Genomic DNA, 13,445 nt, shown 5'->3' with positions numbered 1-13,445 from the left:
ACAAAGGAGCTTGTTGGCCTGCATTTCTGTCTCTGGTAAACAAAATGTTGTAACTCCCAGCATGACCAGTCTGGAGCAAGTTAATTTTGCGTTTTAAGTTTTCAGTTTCATCTCAGAACATTTTTAATTAATACCATAATGATGAAAATCGTAATAAATTCAAGCTCCTTTTTCATGAAACACCCTCCCCCCATCCTTTTTTGCTATTTATACCTAAAGTAGAAATTTTTAAACATAAGCTTAGATTTTATTGGGTGGAATGCTGGCAGCATGGACCAAATACCCTGGGAGTACCTCAAAATGCTATCAAGCGCAGCTGATACAATTGAAATTACCAAAAAAGTAGAGGCTGTCAATGCTCTGATCTGGTTCTGTGTGGATGGGGTAGGGGCACTTCTTACTACTCTCTCTGCAGGAAAAAGATGCTTGTGAAAAATCAGTTTACCTATGAAACACCTCCCTGCATATTGTTTCATAAATATACACACTGCATAAACATAGACCTAGGACCAGATTAAACTGGTTAAATCCAGAACAACTTCAGTGAAATAGAAATATGCTAGATTTGTGTTGGCATAACAGATCAGAATCTGGCCCTTACACTACAGTCAAATCACTTACATAAAATATGGTTCTGAGTGTCAACAATATATAACCAACCTTTTGTCTAGGTAACTAATCTCTCTGTTCCCTCTCTGTCACAAGACAACTTCAAGTTAAGCAGTAAATAAAACAACAGAAGTTACTTACCATCCATAAAAGGACTCCTATGAAGGTATAGTTGATGCATGAGAATGCTGTTTTTAGGATTAAATGTGATTTTACACTCTGAATGTCAGTCTCTTAATCCTGACTTCAGTTTTATTTCCATATGCTCTCAATATTCCTGAAAATAATTTGTCTTTCTGACTGTCTCTTGCATATCTGTATCTTCCGGTCACCCTGGGAAGCAGTATAGAAGTGGCACTTTTCCAGCCTCTGCAGTGGCCAAATCCCTTAATGAAGCAAGAACATAAATGGAACATACATTGCTGATGCACATCAGCTCTTTCCAGGAATGAGTCTAGATCATAGCAAAAATTAATTTATTTTCTCTGGATTTAGACACAAAATTTTAATTAAAAAACAAAACAAAACAAAAAAACACCTTGACTTTTCACCAGTGTAATCTCTTGAATTAATTTTCCTATCTACAGATGCATTTTTTTAAAAAAACACATGCTTTAAAAATTGAAACTTGAAAAATAATGTTGCTATTGACACAGAATTTCAGTGGACGAATGGAGGGAAAGGAAAAACATGAACATATTACAATTGTAACAAGTAATATTTCAGTCCCTGTCATGTCTTGGAAAATAACTACTGTATTTTCCTACTCAGTATTATGCCAAATTTGTAATCTTTTGCATAGCTTTATATTTGGCCTACAAAATCAAAGAGACACTTTCAACATACATTTGGCACAAAATTAAATAAATTTCCCACAATTAAAAAATATCCCAGTGAGAACAGATGTTTTAAAAGAAATAGACATCTCTGCAGTGTCTGAAACCATTACATTGCAGCGCTGAGAACCTAAAAGTGAAAGTGATTATAAATAAAAGCAAAACTAGCTTCATTCTCCAAGATGAGAAAAATACTGAAAAAAGAAAGGAGATAAATCATATAAAGTAAATTGGATTTTAATGTTTTTTTACTTTTAATTATGGTATTATTAGTAATGTGGTTTAAAAAAAGTGTGTTTACATATAGGGTCAAATCCTTAGCTGGTGTAATTCATCATAGCACCAGGGAAGTCATGCTGAATTGTACCAGCTGTGGATCTGGCCTCAAATTCCAGGAAAATTTTTTTCTTTAATCCCTTTCAGATCGTTTAAATTATAGCATCTTCTTAAAAATAAAATCAGACAAAAGTGCAATTTTTACCTAGTATTGTTACAAGTTACACCTAATATTAATCTATTTAAACAATTTAAAGTTGTGTTCATGTCAGTCATTTCCTTTTGCAGTCATGTCCCAATACCCAGGTTTATTCCACTTCCGTCTAATCTTTTTGTTCATCCCTCTTCCTCTCCATTTATAAAGTTCCTACTTACCTTAGTACATGAGTATCTCAGCTCTACATTAACATTAACAATAGCCAGATTGTGATCTCCCATAATAAGCATGAATATTGTGCAATATAGTTTGAAATGAAGTTCAGTAATCACTTGCACCACAACATATTCATATTGGTTTAAATTTAATATTCCTAATATATTGCATTGATATAAAATATAATTAAAATGAGCTGGACTTTACTGGCAGCTGTTCTTCATGTGTCTCAGGGGAAATTTCCCCTCAAAGGACTTGATCTTGCTGTGATTGAAGTCTATGGGAGTTCTACTATTTTAAGTAAAGACATGATAGTCTCCTATAATACTGACAAGAAACACAAGTGCATTCCCATGTTTCAGCACAGATAACCACCCCCAGTCTTCTATAGAAATAATAGTATCTGGTTATCCTGGGTTCACAATATGTAGCATATTAACTTTTTTATAATTCAGAATTTTTATAATTGTGGGTTTTTTCATTTCTCATCAGGGATATTTGGTAATATGTATATCCAAAATTCCATTTTGCTATATTATTATATTTGCAAGAAAATTAGTCTTAAAATAATATGCTTAGCTGACCTTTATCCACTCTGTACAGTCCTGTTATATTGGCTCAGGTCCTGACTTCCAGCGTGTACTCTTCAGAATCGGTGGTCGAAGTCCTCTGGTCTCACATTATCTTAAGATGCATGAAATCACTGATGGTGTCTCAAGCTCTTTGACTTACAAGATGAATCGTACTGAAATTTGCAAGCTACCATATCCTTTTCTGCTGTAATCTGAGCTATGTTTTTTATAAACTATTCTTCTACGCCTTTGACTAAAATGGTTTAATATAGCCAAAGGAAAAAAAAGTGAATGCATTTCTAAAATCTACCCATGCATTTTGTTTTCTTTTTCCATTATGTTCAAGATAGTTGGACAGTTTTTTCTTCGCTAGACTAAAACAGACCACAGTAATGCAGAATATCTCCTCAAGCGGTTAGAGCAAAACAGAAAAACGTAGCAGATGTACAGCATAAAGATGGAATGCGATTGGTCCCTGATCCTGTTATCCTTAACATAACATTAAAATGTCTACATGAAACTTCTCCATAATTTTATCAAACATTTTGTCTTTTAAATCCATATATTAGAGATAAGTCTGAACCAGAAACATAAATCCAAAACTTCCCAAATATTAGGGAAATTCCAGCTTCACAGCTCAACCTATTTCTGTTTTCATCCTGAACCAGAACCCTGGATCCAAACACCCCTAAATAAGTTCAGATTCAGATCTGAACCTGGATATGAACTGTGTGATCTGGACACATCTCTGGTATGGGCCTGCCTAAACCTTGGGAGATTTTATGTGTCGTGTTGTGGTGGCTACAGTAATATACCTACCACTTGTGTTTACATTTTAAACCAATGGGTTTGGGAACTGAGGAGTTATTAATTAATTTTGTTCTTTACTTGTATAATTGTTTCCAGCTTGTCTGTTTTTGGTAGATTTAATGATTCCCTATAAAGATTAATACTTGAGTTCCCTCAGGCATTTTCTGATGTGAATTTTCATAGTTGGGATCTCCAGTGTACCAAAATGTTTCCACATGATAGATTGGGGGGGGGAAACAGTTCTGCAACTGTTTGGCAGTTTATTTCATTTTTGGTAGGGGTTTAAATATCAATCTTTATTTTAGTTATGCCGGATCAGGATTCTTAGTATTAGAGATGGTGCTTTATAATTATTTACATAGTAGTTAATACAGTTTAACTGAAGCCACAGTTCATTTACACAGTACATTAATGTCAGTAAATATTGTGGGCCTGATTCTTCTCTCTCTCCAGCTGTACTCCAATATAATTCCAATTACTTCAGTATGTTAGGGGCCAGATTCTGACCTTAGTTACATCAGTTTAAATTCAGAGTAACTCCACTGAGTATGGCAAATTCTGCAATGACGTGTGATACACTGGAAGATTAATTTATGTCCTTTTCCATTTTATAACTTACTATTTTTAATATTCTTTGAGGTTTCTCTTATTTTCTTGAAATATGCAAGACACAAGTTAGCAATCTTGTTACTAAGCTGACTAATGGGATAAGTTCAGTCTTTTTGTGAAACCTGGTTATGGGAGGTTAGGCTAAAAATATTGCTAAGTTGTTCTTCAGATTGTGAGCCGAGGTCCCCAAATAAGTTATCTGCCTTGTGTATGGGTGTGCTGAGAGCAGAAGCTTCCTGCTATTCTCTCCCCTTGAATGCACCTACGCTGGGCAGCCATCATTTGTCCCTTTATATATAAAGATTAAACAGGCAAATTAACCCATAGTAGTTCATACATTAGCTTTTGTAACAACTTTCAGTGTAATACACAATATGCATGATCTTGATTTTCAAAAATGTTCAGATTTTCTCTCTGAAAAGTATGAATTGTGAATTCATGAATCACAGGTTTTATTACAGTCTCACTTTCTAAATGCTGGAAACACTATATAGCCCACATCCAAGTCATCCCTAAAAAACAAGATGTTGATGTTTTGTTCATAGCTTAAAACCATCTATTCATTTCACAGCCAAAACAGAACAAGATGGATGATCTTCCATGCTTTAAATAATGAGCAGGAGGAAGCTCGTGAAGGCATGTTACGAAAAATCTTTAAAAAACAAACAAACCTAAAACATGGACAAATATCTACATTTCAGTGTACCACTCAGATCATGACACAGCACAGAACGTCATAAAATAACTCAAGTGCACAATTTTGACCACAGACTTAGAGCATCTTTGGAGAAGAATGGTTACTCCCTTTGTCATTAATGGCACATGTTATAAAGTCATAATTTACAAGAAAAAGAAACTCCTTATCTCCAGCAAATATACGTAGGAACTAAAGACAACCTCTACTGAACATACAAAGCAAATAAGAGGAAATGCCGTAAAATCAGAGTTCAAAATATCATCCTTCTCACTAAATACTTCCTAGACATAGAAATGTGGAGTACAAAAGTCCATTCTGGAAACACACAAACTATGAAAACTAATCCAGTAGTCGGCACTTTCAAAGACAAATAAAAACAGCAGGCAACAACTGGTGTACTAATTTCATTTAGGAAATACTTTTTCCTCCGTCAGTGTAGGTGGTTTTGTATCTCATTAGTGGAGCTAAAGCAAACCATTGAGTTTCAAACTTTGTAAAAAACCAACTCCCTTAGGCTTGCTTGGCAGAGTTCACAAACTCACTGCCACTTTGTTAATGATGGAATAAAAAAGAAATATAAAATGTACTTAGCTACCATCAAGCTTCATCACTCAGATTGCTACAAGAAGTTAATGTTGCTTTCACAAGCTCCTTCTGCCATCTACTACAGTGGCTCTAAATGTGACTTTCTTGCTGTATATGGGCAGCCAAAGGAGGAAGATCAGAAAGACGGTCCGGAAAGAATAAACTGAGGTGAGACTACTATTTTAATTTAATTTGAACAGCTACATTTTATAGATCCCACAACTCATTACATCATTCTATGATGAAAATCCGCTAACAAACTAGCTAGTATCGAGTCAAGGACACAGATTATAGAATCCGTCTAATAATATGAAGCCTACTCAGTTGTGACAATTTACTATACAATAGCTTATCTTTTGCAAACTTGTATAAGGAATTTGGGTGACAAAAGACCAAAATCTTGTGGAATCTTCCGTAACAGAGCACATAGGGGCAGATAAGCAATTATTTAAAACTATTTTGTCATCTCTTTGAAGAAAAGTAGGGTGGGATCCTCAAAGGGATTTAGGCATTGTGACACTGAGTGCTGTGGTGCCTAGAAAATCACAGGAACAACACTGCAATCCACAAAGCCTGAGTTAGGGACCTGGGATCCCTATATAATTAATAGGGAGAGATAGATGCCTTAGAATGTGAGCCACAAAACCAGCATGGGAGGTTGGGAGCCGCCTCAGTTACCCAATGGGACATACTGACTAGAGGACTGTGTGCTAAGCTCTGCCCCTCTCACAGAGACAGGCACCTAAATCTGGGTTGCAGGGAAGCACCCATATCACTTGTGATCCAGCAACTGGGGGAAGATACGTATTCAGCTGCCTAAGTCACGGGTCAGTCTGAAACAAAACATCCAGCCTCTGTTATAACCTTCAGCCTAGTTGATAGGGTACTCCCCAGGATGTGGGAGCCCCCTTGGTTCACGTCCCCCTCTTCCTGATGAGGAGAAGGGATTTGATTAGGGATCTGCCAGGGCTCAGGTAAGTGTCCTAACCACTAAGCTGTGAAATACTCTAATGTGGCATGTCCTCAATTTCTCCTATTGAAGTTGCGCCACTTTAATTTACATAATTTAATAATGACATCTTAATTGGGCCAGTGAAAGAGATTGAATGCCTCTATAGTCTAAGTGATTAGGGCACTCACATGAGAGGTAGCAGATCCCTGTTCAAATCCTTTCTTCCCCTCAGGAGGAAGAGGGACTCCCACATCACAGGTGAGTACCCTATCCACTAGGCTAACAGTAGTAAGGGGGAGTTTGGAGTGCACTTGCCTGAGGGACCTGATCTGGTAGATGGCCTCTCAGCATACCTACCAGATCAGGCACCTGCACACAGCTTCTGTGGCCAAACAGCTATCTTTCCCAGTTTGTGAATCGCTCAGGACCTTACACAGAAGATAGGTGCCCAGATACCTGGAGTAAAGCTGCAGAGCGCATACTCAAGAGGCAAAAATGTCAGTGCTGAGTGAGTTTAGGCCCCTACAGGGTTAGAAAGCAATTAAACGGCAGTTTAGTAGTGCCTAAAAATGTGACTTAGATACCTACCAAAGGGACGTAGGTGCCTAATTACCTTTGTGGATTGTGCCTGTAGTCACTCCATCTACCCCAGTTAGAGTCCACAGTTGTATGAATAGTACCCCGTGGTCAAAGGTCAAGAAGATAGCTGACAGACCTAAGAGAGTGAGCCTGGATACCGAGATTATCAAGCAGCAAGATCAATGAAGTTTCCATGCTACATCCAGTCCAAAAAACAAGTTGACTGGAATCGAGGAAATCTGAACACTCTGAATATTGCAACAGGGCAATAACTGAACAGTTTGTCAGCATCAAGAGTTTTTTCTTTATTTATTTGGAGCAAGGTTGTAGTAACTGCTTCTTTCAAAGAAGCTGGCATCTTGCTTCCCTGCTGGGAAGTACTGAAAGTCAGCTTCAACAGTGGCCCATCACCTCCCCATTAGCCTTTTCTGAGTTACAGATCTTCAGGTGCATCTGTTTACCTCCACCAAGAAACAAAGCCCTCCCCAGGACATTAGTCCACAACCTTTCACTCTGTCAGATGGGCTTGTGAGAAGAAGGACCTAAAGAAAAAGGTTTTGAAAACTCATCTGTTCTGCTGTTGACATAGTTGATTTCCTCCATAAAGAATTATACAGGAATTTAGTTGAAAATACCCTCAGGGTTCAGGCTTTTGCCATAAAACATTTTAAAAGCAATGTAATAGTATTTTTTTTGGTCTTCAGCCCCCCTGATTAAGTTCCTTGAGGTCATAGTTAATATCTGGCTTAGATCAAGTATATGGCTCTACTATGTAACCTTAACTTAATTTTAAGGAAGTTCTGTAAATCCTTACTAGAGTCCCTTGATTCAGATATGTTTTGTTTCCTATTTTTTAGTGTGGTTGTTAACTCAGCTATGGAAGTAAGGGAGTTGAGGTTAGGTTCTGTAGAATTTCAAAAAGACTGGTAGCCTGTACAGTTCCTATTTCTTCTCAAAAATGGCTGTCTAAATTCCTCTTCAAGAATGGGTTTTCCACACCCAGTTCTGTCTAAATTCTTCAGAGAGAAGCCATCATATAACTTGCATATAAGGAACACTATACTGTGATCATTTTGCATTTTTTATTCATATATTTGTTTGAAGCTTTTTTAAAAAAAAATCAGATTCCATAAACACATCTTAATATTCTACAGGAAGGGGAAAACACAGGTTAGAAGAAAGGAAGATAATGAAAGATTCTAATCACACACATTCAATTAGGGGAAAGGAAAAGAGTTCTCCAACAATTAATCAGAACAATTTAATTCGATCTGTAATTGATATTTGAGCAATGAAAAAAATCAAAGCAGCATGACCAACAAAATTAAAGATGTCTGTCATCCAAGACCAAAAACAGAAGTTAATGAGTTAAAGAACATATCTAAAAAGATCACTTAGGGCACCAGGAAGTAGCTGTACAGTGAAAACAAATTAACTTCATTAGATTAATCAGGCAAAGAGAAAGTCTTTAATAATAGCTTCAATGGAAACTGCACTACAACTTGTGTTCAAATCTGCTTCAGGATCCCTTGAATAACTAATTTGAAGTCAAGAAACCATTTGTTTTGATCATTGTCAAAGAGAAGATTTTTAATTCCCATCCAAAATCACACCCAACTTGGCTGGAAAGAAGACAGCTGCTTGGGCACCAGTGTGTTCCAGCTGTAAGTAACTTTTGTATTGAATTATTTGTGTCTGATGTGCCAAGATCATCATCTGACAGAAGGTACATTTTCTTTTTTATTTCTTCAATATTAATATATATGGTCTCCCAGGTATTAATTCTCCTGGCCAAGATCAATTCATCATGAATATTGAGAAAGTTAAATAATCTGATTGATTTTAATTTGGGGGTGCAGTAGAAAGATTTTTTTGCCTGTTATCTGAGATTCTTTCCAATTTAAAATCTAGTAAATAAACCCAATAAGCGTTTGACGCATCTCATTTCTTGCTTCTACATCAACCACCAATCCTTAAATACCAAGTAATCTCAAGGTTTTACTTTTAATTTCCATAACATTTTAATGATTAAGGAGAATACTTTATTGATAAATGAACCTGAAAGGTGATTAATACTTTCAGCCACACTTGATAATATTTTTACTCTCATTTTGCACATTTTTCTTGGTAGGAATCTTGCACTGCGAGGTACTGAGTGCCAGGAACTGAATAGGAAATACTGGCTACAGTGAAGTCAATGGCAAAACTCCCACTGACATCAAGGAGGCCAGGATTTCACCCCAAGTGAGAGAATGTTCATCTGCTGATTTTACTGCTTAAAACATTGGAGCAGACCTCAGGAATCTTTCCAAGGGCTTGGACTGAAGCTTTATTTTTTCCTTCTATCTTGGCATTTTCCTGTACTTAAGAGCCACTGAAGTAAAACCAAGGAACAAATCTCTGCAGAAGCAGCAAGTCTAACAAAAACTATCAATCACTTTAGAGTGAAACAGCAATTCAGACCATTAGGGCCAGATTCATGCTGAGTAATACAGTCCCACTGAAATAAATGAGACTGGCAAGGTGTTGGGTAGTATTCAGTGTGAATAGGGGTGGCAGAATCTGTCCCTTTGTAATAAGGAGCTCATCGTGGGGGGGTATTGATGTCAGTGGCAGGATCAAGCCCTACAACAGGTTCTCAAACTGGGGGTCACGACCCCTCAAGGGGTCGCAAGGTTATTAAGTAGATGTTGCTAGTACGCCTCCCAGCAAGCTAGCAAGTCTGCTGTGAAAAGTGCTATTAACAAACGTACAAATATCACTTTAAAATAGTGTTAAATTAAAAACACATTTTAAAATAGTTATACGGGGGAGGGGTGGGGTTGAGAACCACTGCCCTACAACATGGAGGAGATCAATGCTTCCACCAGCTTCCTGGCAGTTGTCATCTTACTGCAGTGAACCAGGTTGATTGACAGAGGTGAAGTCCAAGGATAAACTGAAGGCTATGAAGATTTCCTTGCATTCTTATGAACAGACCCTCTCCATCAGTGTAATTTCATTTTTTTCCTTTGTTAATTAACAGTTTAAAATCCACACAGAAATCCAAAGGAAGGTCAATCAGACTATCGTCTAGAAGTGCAGGCTTCATGGAACATGAAGATCATTACCTGAAAATTGTTCTTTGACATGAGACCAGAAATAGAGGGCACATATTAAGGGATTCGATCCAGGGTAGGGATAATCTTTTGTCTTTGTGTTATTGGTAATGGAATGGCAAAAGGAGAATAGCTAAAACAAAAGAGCTGAGAATACAGGGTTGTGACAGGATGACTGGCTGCCTCTGTCTGCCTGACAACCACAAGCACACAGAATATCCATCAGTCTGGTTTAGTGTAATTATGTCACAGAGCCCAATTTCCAATTAAAATATCACCTTTCCTTTGGCATTGTTTTTTATATTGCGCCATCCTACCATTAACCAGTCCTGTAACTGTCATGAAATAAACTTATATTATGTAATTGAACATTCCACATGCTTTGTTTACAGTGTGAATAATGCTGAACCATAACAGTCTGCTTTTGTGGGTTCTGATTTCTCAGTAGGACTCCTTTCTACAGTTCATTTCACTTAGTTGTCTGATGATGCATACATTTCATATATGTAAACTGATAATTCACTACTAGTCATGTTTGATTATTGTAATTTTTTTTAATAACACCACCGATCTGAACTGAATGTTGTTTTGGGGGGTAACTTTGTTTGATTTTGTCCTTCTGTAAATTTGATTGGATTAGCATACCAACTAACTTCCCAAAATGTCTGAAAATAGAAGTCTTTTCACTTGACTGGAATGGTAGCACACCAGTTGCTCCAACTTATCAAGAAGTTATTAAAGAGACACGAAGGCTCAGAAGGGAATTCCGGGAGGATTATACTGTGTAAGTTTAAAGCAGTTTTTAAAATACATGTGGGCATTAGAGTGATACCAGTCTGGATACTATCCCTTTCTTCAGATGGTATGTAAATAATTACTGTCTGTTGGATTGACATATATACTACATGTCAAAAATACAGATTTGATTACCTCCTCCCCGCATTGAAGTAAATGGCAAAACTCCCCTTGATTCCAAAGTGGAACGAGAGCAGGTCCCACATGCAAAAGATATGAAACCAGTGACTACCGTGCTGGAGAAGTGCTTGTCAATAGGATTAAGATAATACAGAGTATTAATATGGCACCAGGCAATGCTGCTGCAGTTAAAAGTCTGGCAGTATCTTTACTATAAATCCTTTTTGGAAAGATTTAGATCTCTATTGCACAGTAGGATTAAACTCACTATGCAGCCATTGACTGTTACATTCATAGCCATTATATTAAGATAAAAACCGTCCATTGTATTGCACCAATACCTACAACGCATACTACTAGGATGCGTTACCACTGCTCAAGTTCTCAGTTATTTTTTGAAAAACAAACTACTTTAAATATGTACATTGAGTTCTTTTAGCTAAAAAAGTGCAGAAAATATTTTGCACCTTGAGTCAGAAAAAAAGCTGATTTAAGGAAACACAATTCTAGAAAGACTTCCTTGTTTTAAACATGGTCGCTGCACATACAGGAGTCTGAGCTGTGCCAGAAACTCACATCCACACTGAGGTTTTCTTCATGCTTTCTGGGTAGTAGCTGCTTTACTAGATGTTTGCATAGCACTTTGGGGATGTTTAGTTTTACTATTATTGTTATGCAGAGATTTCTTTACAGGTAAGGCAACAGGATGGGCCTCAAACATGTATAACTTTCCCCTTCTTTGTGGTCCCTCTCCTAACCACCCATATTTCAATAATTAACAGAGCTCAATGTTTTCTTATAATCATAAAAGCCCAACTCATTGTCAATTTTTATTTCTAACCCTTAATGTTCACATAGTTTGTTTCTGCTATGTTTCTTTGATCACTGGAGAAGTTTTAAAATACCAACCATAAAGTTTCATCAACTTCTCTTTTAAATAACAAATAAAACTTAAAAATTCCCTTTTCTCATTTTTTAAGTGACTGCATAAAATGCTTGAGTACATTTCTTATGTGTGCAATTTGAGTATTTTTGAATTCCCATTGAAATCAGTTAAATAATTTTATGATCTCAATTTTGGTTTTGCAGATTTCAGAATAAGTGTAGAGAAGATATTTCAGAAATAGAAAAGCGGAGAAAAGAAATTAACCAGAAGTTTAGAAGGTTTGCTTTAACCATTTTACAACATTTTAGGGGTTTCCCTAAGAAGTAATTGGTTTAATCTGCAGCAAGGGAAATTTAGGTTAGATATTAGGAAAACCTTTCCATGAGGGTAGTTAAGCTCTTCAATTGACTTTCAAGAGAGGTTGTGGAATCCCTATCATTGGAGGTTTTTAAGAACAGTTTGGACAAATACCTGTCAGGGATGGTCTACGTTTACTTGGTCCTGCCTCAGTGCATGGGGGCTGGACTTGAGGACTTCACAAGGTCCCTTCCAGCCCTATAGGTCTATGATTCTATGATTACTTCATCCATAAAGGTATCTGTTAACAGACTTAATGATAGCCCAACTATGAAACTTATTGCAGCTTGATGCACCATAAAAACTTACTTCCACATATTTGGGGACATTCAGAAACTACAAAAAATGTCATGCCCAACTTTAACAAAAATATTGCTGATGCAAAAAAATTGTTTATTCTGTTTCTAGACTAACAGAGAGCGCCTGCAAGAATCCCTCTGAACTAAGGCTGAACGCAGATATGTTAATGCATGAACTGGTATGTAATTATAATAATGCAGTAATAAGAACAGTCTCTCCGGTCTCCTTCCAAATTTCAAAAATATGATCCAGATTTTCTGATGACTTGGGCATACATAATGATTAGAAAGTGATTAGAAAAGCAGGCCTTTGAATGGTACAGTGCATAATATGCTATGGTGGCTGTTACGTACTTATAAAAGGAAAATAAATAATAACTGATTTCCTCCAAAGGTTTCTGGCAACATGGTAATAAATGAGATCAGAGAAAAGTAATTTGGAAACTAAATGCCAAATTATTCTTTCTTAGAGATCTCTGAGTTTATCTTGCCATTTCTGGAAGATCCCTACCTGCCATGTTTGCAGGTTTGGCTGAAAATCTCTACATTTGCTACACATTAATAGCATATAACCCATATGTAAGCTCATATGAGCAGTCATAGAGGAGGCCTATTTTAAGCTTAGAACCTTTCTGAGGAATTCTGCTTCTCTCCCTACTTTTATCCACATCCCTCATTGCCCTCCTACCAACCAGATCCCTCTAACTCATCTCCCCACAATCTCATTGTTCTGTTCCTCTTCTCCAGATGCCTTGACTTAAACCTTTGTCTTTCTTCCTCAGAGAACCATCAGCTTATTTCCCTGATCCCCAGTGTTCTGTTTGTTTCTGACACCCCAAGAACAGAAGTCCCTACCTTTTAATGTTACCCTTACATGTTCCCAGTGAGACTCCTGAGAAGGTCTGGAAGTATGTGTTGGCCTCTGTTCAAATCTGGAACCCCACCTTCACTGGGTCAGAAGCATCCCAGAACTCACTCCTCACCTGGGATAG

General features: G+C 37.1%; 2 protein-coding genes across 5 annotated transcripts in view; one reads left to right on the top strand and one right to left on the bottom strand.

The window, feature by feature from the left end:
* FGF7 (fibroblast growth factor 7) overlaps nucleotides 1–1,025 on the bottom strand; it is a 107,410-nt gene extending 106,385 nt beyond the window's left edge. Inside the window, exon 1 of the mRNA XM_073303969.1 lies at nucleotides 751–1,025. The gene's annotated coding sequence lies outside the window, so the exon portion shown is untranslated. The remainder of the gene's footprint in view (nucleotides 1–750) is intronic.
* FAM227B (family with sequence similarity 227 member B) overlaps nucleotides 1–13,445 on the top strand; it is a 211,676-nt gene that overhangs the window by 150,560 nt on the left and 47,671 nt on the right. For 3 of the 4 annotated variants that reach the window (XM_073303960.1, XM_073303961.1, XM_073303963.1), the window contains exons 13-16: nucleotides 2,698–2,859; nucleotides 10,704–10,780; nucleotides 12,001–12,075; nucleotides 12,563–12,632. In XM_073303960.1, the coding sequence (XP_073160061.1) occupies nucleotides 2,698–2,859; nucleotides 10,704–10,780; nucleotides 12,001–12,075; nucleotides 12,563–12,632 (384 nt within the window). The remainder of the gene's footprint in view (nucleotides 1–2,697; nucleotides 2,860–10,703; nucleotides 10,781–12,000; nucleotides 12,076–12,562; nucleotides 12,633–13,445) is intronic. The other variant, XM_073303962.1, reaches the window with a different exon arrangement.

This window comes from Lepidochelys kempii, chromosome 10, assembly GCF_965140265.1.
Source record: "Lepidochelys kempii isolate rLepKem1 chromosome 10, rLepKem1.hap2, whole genome shotgun sequence".
Taxonomy (NCBI): Eukaryota; Metazoa; Chordata; order Testudines; family Cheloniidae; genus Lepidochelys; species Lepidochelys kempii.
This window is presented reverse-complemented; position numbering and strand designations above follow the sequence as displayed.